The 16,091-nt window shown below is 48.4% G+C and overlaps 4 protein-coding genes across 9 annotated transcripts; 2 read left to right on the plus strand and 2 right to left on the minus strand.

Annotated features, from left to right (window-relative positions):
* Positions 1-107: 107 nt before the first annotated feature.
* On the minus strand, positions 108-4,725 carry hrob (homologous recombination factor with OB-fold). Of its 2 annotated transcripts, none has more exons than XM_058049453.1 (10): positions 3,402-4,725; positions 3,188-3,238; positions 1,821-2,831; positions 1,674-1,757; positions 1,324-1,458; positions 1,128-1,236; positions 981-1,066; positions 786-902; positions 558-702; positions 108-489 (listed from the first exon to the last, which is right to left on the minus strand). In XM_058049453.1, exons 1-10 carry the CDS (start codon positions 3,411-3,413, stop codon positions 437-439), a joined length of 1,803 nt encoding a protein of 600 aa, XP_057905436.1. In that variant the 5' UTR covers positions 3,414-4,725; the 3' UTR covers positions 108-436. The 2 variants fall into 2 exon arrangements, with proteins under 2 accessions (XP_057905436.1, XP_057905435.1); XM_058049452.1 differs by having other exon boundaries at positions 111-489; positions 780-902; positions 3,402-3,687.
* Positions 2,974-6,547, plus strand: asb16 (ankyrin repeat and SOCS box containing 16). 3 transcript variants are annotated; one of them, XM_058049454.1, is made up of 8 exons: positions 2,974-3,639; positions 3,884-4,006; positions 4,163-4,470; positions 4,539-4,806; positions 5,283-5,691; positions 5,752-5,835; positions 5,962-6,075; positions 6,135-6,547. In XM_058049454.1, the coding sequence occupies exons 3-8, from the start codon at positions 4,173-4,175 to the stop codon at positions 6,318-6,320; spliced, it is 1,359 nt and encodes a 452-aa protein (XP_057905437.1). In that variant the 5' UTR covers positions 2,974-3,639; positions 3,884-4,006; positions 4,163-4,172; the 3' UTR covers positions 6,321-6,547. The 3 variants fall into 3 exon arrangements, with proteins under 3 accessions (XP_057905437.1, XP_057905439.1, XP_057905438.1); XM_058049456.1 differs by having other exon boundaries at positions 3,152-3,170; XM_058049455.1 differs by lacking the exon at positions 2,974-3,639 and having other exon boundaries at positions 3,679-4,006.
* Positions 6,548-7,127: 580 nt separating this feature from the next.
* On the plus strand, positions 7,128-10,159 carry tmub2 (transmembrane and ubiquitin-like domain containing 2). Its single transcript, XM_058049461.1, has 3 exons — positions 7,128-7,257; positions 7,992-8,574; positions 8,689-10,159. Exons 1-3 carry the CDS (start codon positions 7,164-7,166, stop codon positions 9,080-9,082), a joined length of 1,071 nt encoding a protein of 356 aa, XP_057905444.1. The 5' UTR covers positions 7,128-7,163; the 3' UTR covers positions 9,083-10,159.
* Positions 9,731-15,918, minus strand: atxn7l3a (ataxin 7 like 3a). Of its 3 annotated transcripts, none has more exons than XM_058049457.1 (14): positions 15,644-15,917; positions 15,176-15,218; positions 14,974-15,073; positions 14,764-14,896; positions 14,515-14,686; positions 14,325-14,431; positions 14,224-14,246; positions 14,089-14,134; positions 13,272-13,309; positions 13,116-13,187; positions 12,803-12,846; positions 12,377-12,448; positions 10,831-10,970; positions 9,731-10,621 (listed from the first exon to the last, which is right to left on the minus strand). In XM_058049457.1, exons 3-14 carry the CDS (start codon positions 15,022-15,024, stop codon positions 10,398-10,400), a joined length of 1,122 nt encoding a protein of 373 aa, XP_057905440.1. In that variant the 5' UTR covers positions 15,025-15,073; positions 15,176-15,218; positions 15,644-15,917; the 3' UTR covers positions 9,731-10,397. The 3 variants fall into 3 exon arrangements, with proteins under 3 accessions (XP_057905440.1, XP_057905442.1, XP_057905443.1); XM_058049459.1 differs by lacking the exon at positions 15,644-15,917 and adding an exon at positions 15,433-15,569; XM_058049460.1 differs by lacking the exon at positions 12,377-12,448 and having other exon boundaries at positions 15,644-15,918.
* Positions 15,919-16,091: the final 173 nt, after the last annotated feature.

The following is a 16,091-nucleotide window of genomic DNA, read 5'->3' on the forward strand; positions in this document are numbered from 1 at the left end:
TGTTTTTCTCTTTTTTTACATAAACAGTAGGACACTGAATGTTACATCTGCTCCTAGACTCTGGTGCTGACCCCCCCCCCAAAAAAATCAGGACATGATGGGATGCCAAGCGAAGGCTGCCCCCTAGCGGTGAAAACACGTTACAAAATGGCCACAGCGTCAATCAACACCTCCTGTCACACCTGCTGGTGACCTTTTAAAAAGGTCAGCGAGGCGCAACAATGAATGAAAATCACCACGGCACTCGAACACACCAGGATCATCTGTATTACAGGAGCGTTGCTTTTTACAGACTTACTGAATAATTATTATTTATGGAATGACCTTTATATTCTTATCCAAAAAAAAAAAAAAAAAAGACATTTTGTCTCATCTCCAACATGATATCCATAGGAAGCATGATGAAGTATCAGCGGCGTTTGCGGGTCAGTTGGCGTCATGGACTGTAGGCGTCCTCGGGGAGCGCACCCAGCAGCTCATCCAGGTCATCTACAAAAAACAAAGACGCCGTGAGCAAACATGGCGTCCTGGATGTTTAGGAAACGGGAGATGCTCACCCGCGTCCCAGCCTAAATCCTGCTGGACTCCTTCTATGCGAGGGTCTCGGCCGCCGCCGCCGTCGTCGTCGTCCTCCTCGTCGAACACCAGCTGCATGCGAGACACGTGCTCCTTCGGGACACCGGGTGGCGACGCCATCGTGCCCTGGATGGAGATGTTTATTGAGTACAGCTGACGTCTCCACGTGCGGATGTCAGGTTAAAATGGTTTTTGTGGCCCACCAGTACCAACGCGGGGAGCCGAGCCGAGGACCGGCAGGATCCGTCTGGCGAGTAGATCCTGAGCAGGTTGTTGGGCGTGACATTGAGGTAATGGTTCCGATGGGAGGGGGAGAACACGCTCACCTGCAAGCAAAGTTCTGTTGTTCAGTTTGGGCCCCCTGTGGGCTGGGGGTACGCTACCGAGGAACGGGGGGGTCTCACTCGTTTCAAGAGCAGCACGGCGCCGACCTTCAGATCTCCCAGGCGCTCCTCCACCAGCCGCCGATGCACTGTGCCCTGCATCTCGCCTTCAGACAAGAACACGAAGACAAGTAAAAAATAAAACAGTCGTGAGAGAGCAATGCGCACCCGTTGGATCTTTGAACACGGCCTTGGCGTCGGCGTGCGTGTGGGTGATGCTCTTCAGGAGGACGGCCATGTTTGGCACTTTGTTCTTGGACAGCTGCTTCAGGGCGGCCTGCGGGTGGGCGGGGGCAAATCGAAAATCAAACACGGCGAGGGCACTCGTGACACGGAGCTTCGGCGGGAGGGAGGGAGGGAGGACCTTGCGGAGCACCATGACCACGCTGTAGGAGCGCAGGAAGCAGGAGGGGTTCCGCTCGTCCAAGCCCATCTCCGCCTTCATCGCCGCCCAGGCGCCGGCGCTGAACTCCTCATCCTCGGCCTGGGAGCTGGCGACCTTTGGGATCACAGCACGTATGTATCATGGTAGGTTGCACGAGATGCTTATACACGTCTTAGCAAGATGAACAACTGGGATCTTCAGGGTCCGCCCCACCCACTTATTCATTCATTGACTAAGAGGCGTGTCTTAATGACTACTTCAGAAGTACTGCTTTAAAGTCACATTTGTGGTATGAATGCACGTAAAACGTACATAAGAGTATTACATACATGGCCTGGAAGGCGTGCCTTCACGCCGTGAGCAGGAATCTGAGGAACAGACACGACGACCTCATCCAGACTTTGACTGTGAGCCTGAAAAAATGGAACAAAAACATCAGGTTCGTTTCCTGAGCGGAATAGACCGCGAAGGACAACCTGCTGTGGGAGGAGTCCCGCCGGGCCCGGGAAGCGTCGTGTCCTGGGCTGATGAGGCTCGGCGCGAGGACTCTTCCTGGGCACCTTGCTGGAAGCTGACACCAGCTGGACCAAGCGATTGGTGAGAACCGGCGTGCTGAGAGGGTGGGGGCTGAGGGCAGGGGATGACGACGGGGGCGAAACGGTCTCAAAGAGGCCACGCACCGGGCGGGATGAGGGACCCGGGGTGGCTGCCTGAGGAGGCTTGTGAAGGGTCCTAGGCAGCAGTCCAGGGGATGGAGAGGACACGGTAAGACCTGGGAAAACGGCAGGACTCTGTGGTGGGGCCGGCCGGGACCAGGTGCCCGGAGTGGCCGCCTTGTTGAGGGTCCTTGGAAGGGGACCAGGGGATGATATGGAGGCAGTGAGACCGGGGAACACAGCAGGACTCTGTGGCGGGGACAGGTGGGAGGATGGTCCTGGGGTGGCCCGAGCTGCCTGATGAGGACTGTTGAGGGTCCTCGGGAGCAGGCTGGGTGCCGGGGAGGACAAAGTGGCATCAAGGTAAGATGCAGGTCTCTGTGGAGGTCCAGGTCGGGGGGTCAAAGGGGCTGCACTCGGACCGGATGTCGAGACGGACTTTATTTGGGTCTCTCCGCTGGTTGGAGGCCGCAGCGCTTTGACGGGGGGGGCTGGGGCTAAGAACCCCATCTGACGATCACACTCCTCCAAGTCTGCCAGATCCACATCCCAATCGTCAAAGTCGTCTTGGGCCACCAAAGGCTTCTGCTGCGCACCCGAGCCCAAAACCAAGTGGGACTCGGGTACATTTGGCTTGGGGGGGTGAGCCTGGGCGATGGAGGAGAGCTTCCTCAGACTCGGAGCAACAGTTTCAGAGGAGGCACTTGATGCTGAGTAAGGACGGAGGGATGCTGGTCTCGCTCCGCTTGGCTGGAGGTGCTTTGTACCGGACTCTCTGAGGCCCGCAGAAGGGGCGCCCTGTGGGAGGGACCACTCTGAAGCCAGCAGGTCCTGCCACACAAACAACAACAAGAACTGAGGTTTTGAGTAGTTTAAAGGCAAATTAGCTCATTAACTTCTGACTTTCCATTATAGAAACAAAGGTTCCTAGTTAACACTGGCTGAAGTGGGAACGTTTTAAAGGGGACACATAGCTGCAGGGGGAACGGTTTAAGGCGGGCACATGACACAAAGTGAGCCCTCCATTGACGACCTTAATGCGAGCCTCTAACGCCACTCTTCAAACTCTGTAACGAACGTCCGTATACGTTTTTTGAGTGCATTTTCACCCTGAAATGTCACCGAAAAGCCGAACATTTTGTAGCAAAGATGATTAACAGTTGGCATCAGGTGTGTTGGCTTCTCACCTCATCGTCAAAGTCCTCGCCAATGCTGAACAGCCCACTCAATTTGCAGCTCTGTAAAAAAGTCAAAATAAAACAAAGGATTCTTCCCGCCAAGCTTATTTAACAAATAAAGTTTTAGCAAGTAACATTTTAGTCTTTTATGCTAATAAAAAACACTGCACCGGAAGTCACGTTAGAATGCTAACTTCCACAGGAGGCTAACAAACGTGCTTACCATGGCAGGCATGAGACACCACGATCAGTGCAAACGACGTCCAAAGCCATCCGATGACAATCAATCTGACTGTTTAGTCTTTTAAACGTCTGTTGTCCGTCAGAAAGTAGTCGTTGTCGAAGAAAGAGCTCTGTCGTCGATGCTTGAGCCCGCGATTCACGTTCAAACGTGATGACGTAGTACGTGACAATGCGGAAGTGGAGCGACCCGCTGCTTCGTTGAAACCTTACAAAAAAATGTAAGAACCTTTTTTTTTTATCTAACTCTACTTATTTTGTACGTAAGTAGAAACAACTAGCTTATCTGGCTAAAAATAGCTAGCTAAAAATAACTCGTTTTAATCCAAGAGTTTTATTATATCCGTTAACATGTCAGTTGGTGCAATGTAAACTCAACACTGCCATCTGTTGGCCATTTTTAGGAATGACAAGTATCTGTTTACACCACCATCTATTAATAACTGGTTCTGAATTTGCGTTTAGAACGTCGACGACTGTGTTCGACCCCCAAGTGTAAGATCAAGCAAGACAAAGGGACAACGGCGGTTTTAATGATGAAACCTCTCAGTTGAAACCTGCTACTGCGTTCAGCTCCTCCACTAAAGGGTGAGCCAAACCTGTTGGGAAACATTTTTAGTCTCCTCTTCCGAGATTCACCTGCCCGGGCAAGTTAGTAAACACATTGCCGCTTTGATGGAACAGCAAAATAACACTTTCTTCTTGTCTTTTGTGTATGGTGTTCTCCATGTGTCCTCCATGAAGTGAAAGCGCCATGTCAAAGAACACGTTCCCATTCACCACCACCACCCTGCGCTCCCTGAGGCTGGAGCAGGAGTTCCAGGACTGGGAGGATGCACGGCAAGCTTTGGCCCGCAGGAGAGCCCCCAGGCAGCGGCGCCTCCAGGAGGTCAGAGCTCCCCCTCCTCAGGCCCGATGCCGAGACCCGGCCATCCATAACACTTTCATGTGTGGAGACATGAAGGGCGTGTACGCCGTTCTCAAGGACCCCGCCATGGTCAACGCCCTGATGGAGACGGTACATGAGGAGATGGTGTGGGCCCCAGAGATGGGTAGGACGTTCCTCATGCTACTTCTGCGTTGGTGTTCCTCTCAACCGCGCTGCTTCCTCCTCCGCCAGGCATGTGGACCATGAGTTCCAGGGTGAAGCAGACGTCCGCTTTGCGACTGGCTGCCGGACGAGGACACGCGGCGTGCGTGGAGGAGCTCCTGTTCCGTGGGGCCGAGGTCAATGACGACCCCGGGGGCAGCACCGCGCTCCATGACGCTTGCGCGGGGGGTCACGGCGTCTGCGTGCAGCTGCTGCTCTCTCACGGAGCAGATCCTCAGGTGTTGGCTGCGGACGGGAGCGCTCCTCTTCACCTGTGCACCTCGCCTCTGTCGTTCCAGTGAGTCGGCGCTCCGTCCAGATTCATACTTGGACAGATACATGAACATGTTAGCTACACGGAACACGCCAAATCTTGCCCCGTCACACAGATACCTGAAGATCCAGCATTTATCCGCCTTTGCCTTTCACACAGAACCCAGCAAGACTGGATGTTGCCGTAACTGAGACTTCACTGTCCGGTCCCGGCTTTCCTACACACAGGCACCATCCCGCCTCTGTTGCTGCCCGCTAGGTTGTACTTCTGTATAGAGTTGACCCAGCAACCCTCCACATTCTGAGCTAGTATCAGAGCCAGAACAGAGGCGGGATGGCAACTGTGTGGAAAGGTACTCTGTAATTCTCGGACCGGACTGGAAATATCACATGCTGTGTGAAAAGCAATATGACCGTAGGACTATGACTGCCCTGTTTTGCTGGGTTCTGTGTAAAAGGCACAACATTCCAAGATGTAACTAGCATGTCTGTCTCATCCAGGTGTGCAAAGCTGCTTCTAGACGGTGGCGCCGAGGTCAACGTGAGGACCAAGGACTCCAGGCTGACTCCGCTGCACGTGGCCGCCCTGCGGGGCCTGGACGACCACGTGGATCTCCTGCTCGCCCGCGGAGCCGATGTCTTGGCCACAAACCGGGAGGGAGAAACCCCCCTGAATGCGGCGTGCTCCAAGGCCGAGAGGCCGTCCGAGGCGGGGCGCTACCGGCGCGTGGTACAGAGTCTGCTCCACGCGGGGGCCGACCCGCAAACGGCGGGCAAGAAGCTGCACACGCCGCTGCACAACGCCTGCGCCAACTGCTGCCCCGGGATTGTGGAGATTCTTCTGCAGCATGGAGCAGAAGCTGGTGTTAGCAACTGTGCAGGATACACGCCCATGGACTGTGTCCTACAGGTACGACATCACATGCGTCGTCTTAAAAGACGCAAAGTAAACACTGCTTGTTCTCTTAAGGTGGTGGAAGACTACGTAGACCAGCATCCTGAAGATGTGGTTCGTATCCTCCTCAACCACGGAGCCAAGCCAGTTGCAACAAAGGTTGGCAATGAAAAGTCCCAGAGTCCATTTTGGTTTCCAAAGACAATTTAGTCTGTTTTTCAATTAAGCTAATTGAAGTCTTCTGCAATATTTGAATATTTGATGCATGTACTTCCACGTGCACAGATGCTGAGGTCGTGCGTTCTCTCTGCCGCCACATTGGAGGTGATACTCAACTCGTACCCGTCCATCCCCCCGTGCGACTGGATGGACGGCTGCGTGTCCCGGGAGATATACCAGGTGACTCCTTCTCCATCACGTCTCCGTGACCTTTTGACAACCCCTGTACTTTCTCGCAGGGACACCCAAGCTTCTTCGACTTGGTGCGTCAACGCAGCGGTCAGCCTCGCTCTCTGCAGCATCTGTGTCGCTGCACTTTGCGGGGACATTTCGGGGCGCTGTGCGGCTCAAAAGTGAGTGGCTTGGACATTCCCGGCAGCCTGAAGGATTACCTGCTGCTGCACAATGACGGGACTCTCCACTGAACTCTTGACTCAGTTTCTCTACGATTTTGTTTGTTTTTAAAACTTGTTTTGGCTTCCCCAGCGTGTCATATTGGCACTTTCACCGCCTTTTGGGTCCGATACCCTGCAAATAAAAACGTTCAAAAAACAAACAACAAAAGTTGTTTCTCCCTCCAAAAGATTTGACAAATACTGAGCCAATCATTCAATATAAATCCAATATATCTCTTACAGACACCCAGAAATATGAAAAAAAAATAACAGTAATAATTTTACATGCATAAAATCATTCTAAGTAAAGACTGGGTGGAATTTATTGTAAATGTTTGGCCCCATGGTGGGTTATTTAGCAGTCAAAAAGTGCACAGCCAGCAAGTCAGTAACACCGCCCCCTAGTGTTTCGTTGTAGTATAACATTTTAATCCATGAGCTCAGCCCTCATGAGATCTCATGAAAGACGTCTCAGCAACATATTCCGCTATAAAACTATGATTTCACCTGAAGGTTTTTCAAAATAATTGCGCAATATTTATGAAGAAAACCTTCCACCAAATGAAGGAAATGAACTAGTAACGATACTTTTTAATTTGCCCAACACTGCACATAAACAGAGCAAGATTTCTGTCTGATTTTAAAATACAACCAGTCTGAACATGTTATTATGGGATTGTTCATGTTGGATGAATTTTCATTTGAATTAATTTGACATTCCAAAAAGTATTGGGTTCTTCAATTTTAGTTTATGACATCGCCCCATTTATTGTAAAAATATTACCAATAAAAGTGTTTAAATTCGTTGTTATGATGTGCTTAACAAGGTGTTAGCGGCTGGCTGGTGATGACGTCACATCACCTCCCTACCTAATGTATTGTTTTTTTTTTTGGTTCCAGGAAGTAGCCACTAGCAACCTAGCATCGAGGCTCGTCTTCAAACATGCTCTGATTTCACGTCTGGACGGTAAGAATAGTTGACACATTGACTACCACGCACGTTAAACCATTATATATCAATTGATGAGTGACGTTATGATTGAAGAAATCGCACATAAGAGCCGAAAGAGCTGCTTTTTTTGTTAAGCTTAGTTGTGCACACTAGCTCGCAGGCTAGCTAAACTTGCTAACTATTAGTCAGGTCGAGAAGAGGCGTCATCTTGTAGCATCACAGCACCCAAGACGAGCTTTTATGTCAACATTTGGTGTCTTGCTGGTAGCTTGGATATAAAAGTCTTAAGCTAAAGTAAACAGCTGTTCCGTGAATAGCGTCGCTAGTTGACGTAACTGACGAAAGTCCCACTGTTGCTAATCGGGAGACTTAGCCGCGTTAGACTGGAGTACCTGCCTGTTATTCTAGAACGGTTTGTTCAATGTATTTTTATACATGTAAGACCATGACAGGGATTGTGACGCAAACGTGATGTGTCACGCAAATAGTATGTGTGTACTTTACCCCTAATTAGCTTCTTACTGCCATTAAAGTTGTCATCGTGTAAACAAGTTGTGTGTATGTACGACTTAATGACACTGGAATAGGTACATCTGCACTTATAGCGACACCAAAACCTACACAGATGAAAGCATAATCATAAAAAGGTAATTGATAGCTCTCTGACACTGTCAATCAAAAGTGAGCATTATTATCATTTCAAAAATCCGGCTATCAAGTGTGTTAATGTGTCTGGTCTTTGTGCTCAGGTGTGGAGGACAGACAGATGGCAGTGTGTGCACTGACCATGTTGGACGGGATAGGGGGCGAGGTGACGGCGGCAGGGGGCGCTCTCCTCCTGGTCTTGGCCCTCGTCCTGGCCTGGCTCTCCACCCACGTCGCCGAGCGCGGGGACCACATCCTGGGCACCATCCTCACCGTGGGGGCTCACGCGTCCCTCATTGGCCTGGGCGGCGATGACGGCTACGGCGGCGGAGGCCCCGCCGGCGCGGACGCCCCCGAGCAGACCAGCCCGGCGCCGCCGCAGGAGAACAAGCCCGACGAAGGCGACGAGAGGGGCGACGGCGAGGGGGCGGTGGAGGAAACGGGCACCGAGGGAGTGAGGACAGACGCTCTGTTGGACATTCGGAGTAAGGCCCCTCAGGCTGGAAGAGGTAACGCTTCAGACGAAGAGGAAGATGATTACGGCGAAGACGAGGAGCTGGAGGAGGAATATAAAAAGAGTGTCAAGGAAATAGCGACATCCTCCATTTCTGTACGACTCAAGTTTTTAAACGACACAGAAGAGGTGGCTGTGGTTAAGCCGCACGACACCGTGGCGCAACTCAAAAGGTTGGTACCAACACAACAAACATTCCAAATAGATACGTTTCAAGTTCAGGAAGTGCATTTTTCCCAATAATCCTCAAATTAGCAGGATCGTTAATCTTGTATTCTCTCGCATAGCAAGTACTTCTCTGGACGGGAGCACCAAATCAAGCTGATCTATCGAGGCCAGCTGCTGCAGGACCCCAAGAGAACGCTGCTCTCTCTGAACGTTACTCACAACAGCGTCATCCACTGCCACGTCTCCCAGGCACTGCACGACAGCAGCAGCCCCGACGCGGGGGCTCAGGCCAGGGCCGGGCCCGGAGCCGGGGCGGTCTCGGGAGGCTGGAGGGCGGCGGGCGTGGCCGTCAGCACGGGCAGCCTGGTGGTGCCCATCTTTGTGGTGATACTCGCCGTGGTTTGGTACTTCCGCATCAACTACAGGCAGTTTTTCACCGCTCCTGCCACCATCTCCCTGGTGGGGGTCACCGTCTTCTTTAGCTTCCTGATTTTTGGGATGCACAGCCGCTGAGGAGGAGGGCGGGAAGGAGAGAACTCTGGAAGTCAAATGAACACCACAGCTGAATGTGTAGAATGTGTAGCGTCGACTTCTGCCAATGCCTAAATATTCCTCATTTGGATCGACATCTTCATAGATATTAATGATCATACATTCAAAATATTAAATGGCCTATTGCACAGTGTCGTCAAAACAATGCAGAATTCCACGTGCATTTGATAGCTTCCTCCTTGGCCCGTGCCCCGCCCCTCCAGGAAGCTTCACCGCATCCCACTGAAGTAGTCGAACATGAACCTCCCTGACAGTCAGACTAAAGTTTGTCATTTTGTGTCTTCTAGCGGCGGGGGCGGCGGCATGGTACACTCATCTCTGCATCCAAATGTTTTGCTTTCCGCTGTGTGGTTTTTTTTTGAGAGGGGGGGGCAGGAATCTCAGCTTGTTTCAATCACGTTGATGAAGCTGAAAAATGTTCAAAAATAATGATTGTATAGAAATTAATTTAACATAAAAGACAAGAGAAGACTAATGTGAAGACAAACTAGAGCAGAGTGGCTCACGTGTGCAATTTCTTAGGGTTGTGTTTCCTGTGAGTTGTCACCTGTCTGTACAATGTGTAAATAAAACCAAGAATGAATGAATGAATCTGACCAAACTCCATCCGGCACTTGGAAAATAATTTAAAAAAAGACATTTGGAGGAGTCCTGGACTTTAGTGACATCTCCAATTAAAATCATTTTAAAAATATGTCCCGGTCTTGGTTTATTTCTAAACAACAGTACGCACAACAGTACTATATGTCACTAACGACATTTTTTTTTTACGACATTTCTAGTTAGTGCACATCACTAGACCTGATCTCCAATGACATTACAAAACTGCACAGGACTATAAAAATATATACAATTATATTTCAAACGAAATCAAGAGTGTCTTAATCCAGTTTTGAGGTTGATGCAAATGAGCTTATTGTTGTTTACAGTGCACACTGCTCTCCGCCGCCATCTACCAGAACATCAAATGTGCAAAAACAAAATGTCACGTAAGACCATTAGGATCCATAACGGCTACTACACATCTCTTAACACAAAGTACACAAAAAGACGTTTGCAAACTTGTCACATTCAAGGATGCTTGGTTGTGTGAGGAAATGCCGCATAGAAAAACAGAGTTACTAAATAGGCGATGATGAAGCAGCAGAGGAATGTGTCAACGTGATTGTGCGTGACCTACATGCACACGGTCACATCTTGCGGCGCTCACCAACTGTGCCCAAAACAGGGGGGGGGGGGGAAAAACATCACCTGAATGCATCATCTGTCCAAACTCTTAGTTTAAGTCGTCGTAGATGCTCGAAATAGAAGGTGCGGAAAGTTTGGGTCTCTTTTTTTTGCTGGTCAAGCTGCTGATGTTACTCTGAGAGCTGCCTCCTCCGCCTCCTCCGCCCCCTCCTGTCAGGCTTCCACTTCCTGCTTCAGCTCCGCCTCCGCTGGTCAAAGCCAGAGAGCAACGCTTCTTCTTCTTGGGCCTCCGAGGGTCTGAGTGGTTTGTGCCTGAAAATAAGGAACAACACTGTTAAAAAGACAACTACTAATGACTAATATGCACTATAGAGCTATACGGACGAGTTAGCCAATCAGAAGCCTGAAGAAAGTCAACACTGGAAAAGACTAAGAACAGTAGTGAATTTAGGAAAATGATGTGTGACCTGGATTGAAAAAAAAAAAATGACTAGGACACGTGATGGTGATAAATTCCTTACTGGCTCTGGATGAGGCGGAGTCGGTGGGGGAAATATCCGGGGAGTCTTCCCACTGCAGGCGGCTGATCAGGCTCTGGCCGCTGTCGGGAAGGTCAAAGGTCTCACTCTCCATCGCGGTGTCGGCGTCGGGAAGGCATGACCTGGGACAGGAAAACCATTACATGATGACTTCCTGCTATAAGTGAGTCCCAGTTAGCTCTCACTCATATTTAGCATCCGTCAGATACGTCCTCATCTTTACCGTCTTATTTTGGGAATAAATGTCATCGCATTGCATTTCATGTCACTTTGCTGTTATTAAGGAACTACTGGATGCCATCAAAGTGATATCATCCATGTGTTGGATTCCATTAAACTGATATCATCCATGTGTGGGATTCCATCAAAGTGATATCATCCATGTGTGGGATTCCATCAAAGTGATATCATCCATGTGTTGGATTCCATTAAACTGATATCATCCATGTGTGGGATTCCATCAAAGTGATATCATCCATGTGTGGGATTCCATCAAAGTGATATCATCCATGTGTGGGATTCCATCAAAGTGATATCATCCATGTGATGGATTCCATCAAAGTGATATCATCCATGTGATGGATTCCATCAAAGTGATATCATCCATGTGATGGATTCCATCAAAGTGATATCATCCATGTGATGGATTCCATCAAAGTGATATCATCCATGTGATGGATTCCATCAAAGTGATATCATCCATGTGTTGGATTCCATCAAAGTGATATCATCCATGTGTTGGATTCCATTAAACTGATATCATCCATGTGTTGGATTCCATTAAACTGATATCATCCATGTGTTGAGTCCATCAAAGTGATATCATCCATGTGTTGGATTCCATCAAAGTGATATCATTCATGTGTTGGATTCCATTAAACTGATATCATCCATGTGTTGGATTCCATTAAACTGATATCATCCATGTGTTGAGTCCATCAAAGTGATATCATCCATGTGTTGGATTCCATCACAGTTATATCATCCATGTGTTGGATTCCATTAAACTGATCTCATTCATGTGTTGGATTCCATTAAACTGATATCATCCATGTGTTGGAGTCCATCAAAGTGATATCATCCATGTGTTGGATTCCATCAAAGTGATATCATCCATGTGTTGGATTCCATCAAAGTGATATCATTCATGTGTTGGACTCCATCAAACTGATATCATTCATGTGTTGGATTAAGCCCATCTGATTTCATTCACATTCGGCTAATCTGATAACATTCATGCGTCAGATTTGGTCAAACTGATATCATCCATGTGTCCGATATCACTAATGTGGGGGAACCGGCCCATCTGATATCATTCATGTGATGGATTGGGCCCGAGGGCCGGCAGTTGGGAGGGATTGCCGTGAAAAGACGGTGGCGGTGGCTGTAAGGTAACTATCACAGACAGAAGAGGGCGCCACTGAGCACAATCCCCATGACAACACACACACACACACATATGCACATTAGTGAAGCAGACATGTGGGGATGGGAGGGTAAAGGATGGAGGATTGGGGGGCACACTCACGCGGACGGCCCCAGGAGGAACACCCTGACGGCCCTCCTCTGTTCGTCCGTGTGCTGGGGACATCGCTGAGACCTGGTGGGAGGGGAAGGGAGGGTAGGGTAGGGGAGGAGGGGACACAAGGTGACGTTACACATCCCTGACTGGCAGACTGGCGGTCGTTGCCGTGGGGGGGAGAGGGGGGGGGGGGGGGGGTGCGTACATCTGCAGCCATTTTTTGCCATTCCATTGATGGTGGCCCAATGGATCATTCGCCACTTGGTTCCAACACAACAGGACCTTGCATGCTGGAAAGGAAAGCCATGGCGGACTTTCACTTTCCACCATGACATTTCACCTTGGCGCCAAGGTTAAACCCCAAGGTCAAACTGAGGATCAGACACACACTAGGTCACTGTACACATGTGTGTGTGTATGTATAGTACATACCTGGTGCACATCTTCTTGGTGTGTTCAGAGATCACGCCGCATTGCTGCACACAGATAGACCACTTGAATCCACAGTAACACAGCCTTCTTTCCACCACACGGCAGTACAAATAGCCTTTTTCATGGCATTCCCACTCCATAGACTTAAGTAGACCTTGTAGTGGAGCCAGGCACACTGCTGTGCATCTCTGGTACTTAAGGAGCCAAATTTGGACCTCATGTAATACACTTTGTGATTCCCAATGCAATGATGATGTCATTAAGTCACACAACTTAAAAGTGGCGCTAGAAGACTTTTGCACCTGAGCCTCACCGTTGTCAACAGCGATCTCACTTCCTCGGGCGCGAGACTTTCGTAGCTGATGCCGGCGTTGTAGTTGTTGTACTGAAAGGCAAACACAGAGCGGTCAGAATCCACGAGCGTTTACAGTAAACACGAAAAGTGACGATGACAAGAGAGAGGCGTCACCTTGAAAGCTTCGGAGCTGACGCCGGTTCCGAGCTCACCTGTTAAAATCATACATTAAATTAATTATCATTTATCAAAACGTCCCACTGACTGACACTGACTCAGAGCCAGCATTTTTCAACGTAGCGTACATTAAACAATGCATTCTCTCATTCGCAGTTTCATTTTGGAGAAAAATAGTACAATTTGTCAGTTTTACAATTATGTAAATGAGACAATAGTGTCATCTAACACTCACGCCCACTGCCACAGATGAATTGCAAGCCTGTGGGAAACTATCAGCAGGAATTATTCCTCATAGTAACAGGCAGTAATACAGTAAACCTCGGATATATCGGATTCAATTGTTCCCACTGGTTTTGTCCGATATAAGCGAAATCCGTTATATGCGTATACCGGAAAATGTCCGTTTTACGCATATATCGGATTTATATCCGGTATATGCGTAAATGGGATTTTATCCGTTATAAAAAGGCACTTCCTTGACTATGTTTCCAATGTACCTGGACGCGCAGGCAACGCTGCAAACGCTGCAAATGACGTCGTATAGCGGCCTGTCACGATTCGGCGAATCGGAGCGCCACGATGCGGCCATCCGATATATGCGAGGGAAATTGAATGGAAATGCATTGGAATGGGACTGGAGATTTTGTCCGAAATAGGCAAAATCCGTTATAAAAAATCCGATATATGCAATGAATTTTTATTGGAAATGCATTACAGAAAAATTGGTTCTTTTTTATCTGTCCGTTGTGAGCGAATTTCCGATATATCCGAGTCCAATATATCCGAGGTTTACTGTAGTATAGGAACCCACCATTTTTATGTTTAAGAGATTTGGATCGCCGTGGTGAATTTTGATTCTGCACAGGCAAAAAAAAAGACTTTAGAAGACAGTACACAGCATTGTTATTGTTTTTTTTTTTTAAAAGGAGAAAATAAGTAAGACAACCTTATCCGACTTCTTCTTCTTGGCTGCAATCAGAAAACAGAAAAAGTCATCAGTGTGATGCTGCGCTCGTTTTTTTTTTTTTTTTTAAACGAGCCACTCACATTTCTTCTCGGCGCCGTACGACCAGTCGTTGTCGTTGAGGTCATCGTTGTCTTCCTGGTCACTCTCCGACTTGCTGACGTTGTTGTTGTTGTTGTTGCTAGCCAACCTGTCAAGGCATGAAACCCAGAGAAAGGCATCAAACACCCAGCTCAGTGTTCAGAGTGAGGTGTCGTATCGTGTCATGCCCACCTGCGGCTGGCGATGCGACTGCTGTTGCGTCCCATGCCAAGACATTTCTCCAAGTGGGGGGCGAATCGAGAGGCCGCAATGAGTCGCTTGCAGTTGGGACACTCGCACTCTTTGTTCTTCCACTGATTATACACTTGTCCAAATATGTCCAGCCCCGGCTGATCTACAATCTCTACAAAATGAAAGACACGACACATTTATTACCAACAATAAAAGAGTGCCTGGAAAATTATCAAAAGCAGGACTAACCAAATTCCTTTGTGCTTTCCGGGTCAGTTTCATCAAGGAAGAAATAGCCGTGCTTCACGGCTCGATGCACCTCAAAACAAAGGCCCAAACAGGCGTCCTCCACCAGCTCAGAGTAGACGTCATGGACCAAAGCCTGCAACACAATACATAAAGTTTAACATCAATAAAATATATCATTTCTACACGTATACGTATATGTACATGTATCACCTCCAGCCTGGTGTTGTCTGGGCCTGAAAGGGCCATATCCTCCATTTTCATTTGCAAATCTGTCTGGTAAATATTGATGGTGAGGCAATGAAATGCTGACCTGCAGATTCCAACGAAAAAGCCACACAATTAAACTCATCATCTATCCATCCATCCATCCATCCATCTATCATCTATCCATCACAACTTTCAAGTTACTCACTTTGAAATTAGTAGTGAGCAGCAGATGCATGTCTCTCTTCATCCTGTGGAGGACAAATTCACATCTATTGAGATCCAAAAAAAGACAACTATGTCCAAGTTTGATGTATTATTTTTAAATACTGTGTATTGTAGTGCTGATTGCTAACAGTTGACTACAATAAAAACAAACGGATGTTTCAATTTGCGTGGATATTTACGAGCTAGCTGGCTATTAGTTGTCGGAAATATACAACATAATTGATAAACTGTACTGACATGTGGTATGGACTGTCAACATGCTTTCGATAACTTTGTGGTTATAGTGAGCATTAAAAGAGAACAGCATCGCCAACGACAAGAAGAACTAACAGCAGCTTGTTAGCAAACACCTGCTAGCTATAGCCACACATAGCAGTGACGGGCGCGCGAAAAAACGGTGCGCGTGGCCGTGGCAGTGACATCACATTTTATTTTGGTTTCCTTTTACCTCGTCGTCATGGACCGCGGACTCGGAACCGGGCTGAGACATGACGGCGTCACTGCGACAAAGCTCCGCGGACGTCCATTGCGGTGGTTGTCACATAAAAAGTGGGAATAAAGATTAAAAGAAAAAAAGAAAGAAGTCCAAATTGTTGTCTTTTGTTTTGTTGCGCAAACCAACCAGCGTCACGAGCCTGCGGAACAGTCGCGAGGCACGCCATGCAGCAGTGCTCGACCAATCAACGGCGCCGAACAACCACACACTTCCGGTTACGTTCACGGGCATTCGTATTTTTCCTGTTTAGAAGGGGGCGTAGCAGAGGATGTTGGTACTTATGTAAAAATGATCACACTACGGAAGCCTGACGAAGACACATTACGCTATTAATATAGTTTCTTGATCTACGACGTAGTTAGAATTGTGTAACATGACATTTACACTCAGTGTTTAAGGT

Source organism: Doryrhamphus excisus, chromosome 15 (genome assembly GCF_030265055.1).
Source record: "Doryrhamphus excisus isolate RoL2022-K1 chromosome 15, RoL_Dexc_1.0, whole genome shotgun sequence".
In the NCBI taxonomy this organism is placed as follows: domain Eukaryota; kingdom Metazoa; phylum Chordata; class Actinopteri; order Syngnathiformes; family Syngnathidae; genus Doryrhamphus; species Doryrhamphus excisus.

Excerpts from the sequence above, each read along its gene's own strand:
- hrob (XM_058049452.1), bottom strand. Across the intron at positions 1,459-1,673 it reads AGGCACGCCTTCCAGGCCAT|GTCGCCAGCTCCCAGGCCGA; the intron begins GTATGTAATACT and ends GTGATCCCAAAG. Across the intron at positions 703-779 it reads GGCTCCCCGCGTTGGTACTG|GGCACGATGGCGTCGCCACC; the intron begins GTGGGCCACAAA and ends ATCTCCATCCAG.
- asb16 (XM_058049454.1), top strand. The coding sequence starts at position 4,173 with ATGTCAAAGAACACGTTCCCATTCACCACCACCACCCTGCGCTCCCTG. Across the intron at positions 4,807-5,282 it reads ACCTCGCCTCTGTCGTTCCA|GTGTGCAAAGCTGCTTCTAG; the intron begins GTGAGTCGGCGC and ends TGTCTCATCCAG. Across the intron at positions 5,692-5,751 it reads CCATGGACTGTGTCCTACAG|GTGGTGGAAGACTACGTAGA; the intron begins GTACGACATCAC and ends TGTTCTCTTAAG.
- tmub2 (XM_058049461.1), top strand. The coding sequence starts at position 7,164 with ATGTATTGTTTTTTTTTTTGGTTCCAGGAAGTAGCCACTAGCAACCTA. Across the intron at positions 7,258-7,991 it reads TCTGATTTCACGTCTGGACG|GTGTGGAGGACAGACAGATG; the intron begins GTAAGAATAGTT and ends CTTTGTGCTCAG. Across the intron at positions 8,575-8,688 it reads ACCGTGGCGCAACTCAAAAG|CAAGTACTTCTCTGGACGGG; the intron begins GTTGGTACCAAC and ends TCTCTCGCATAG.
- atxn7l3a (XM_058049457.1), bottom strand. The coding sequence starts at position 15,024 with ATGAAAATGGAGGATATGGCCCTTTCAGGCCCAGACAACACCAGGCTG. Across the intron at positions 14,135-14,223 it reads AGAAGAAGAAGTCGGATAAG|AATCAAAATTCACCACGGCG; the intron begins GTTGTCTTACTT and ends TTGCCTGTGCAG. Across the intron at positions 10,971-12,376 it reads TTCCTCCTGGGGCCGTCCGC|GTCATGCCTTCCCGACGCCG; the intron begins GTGAGTGTGCCC and ends TTCCTGTCCCAG.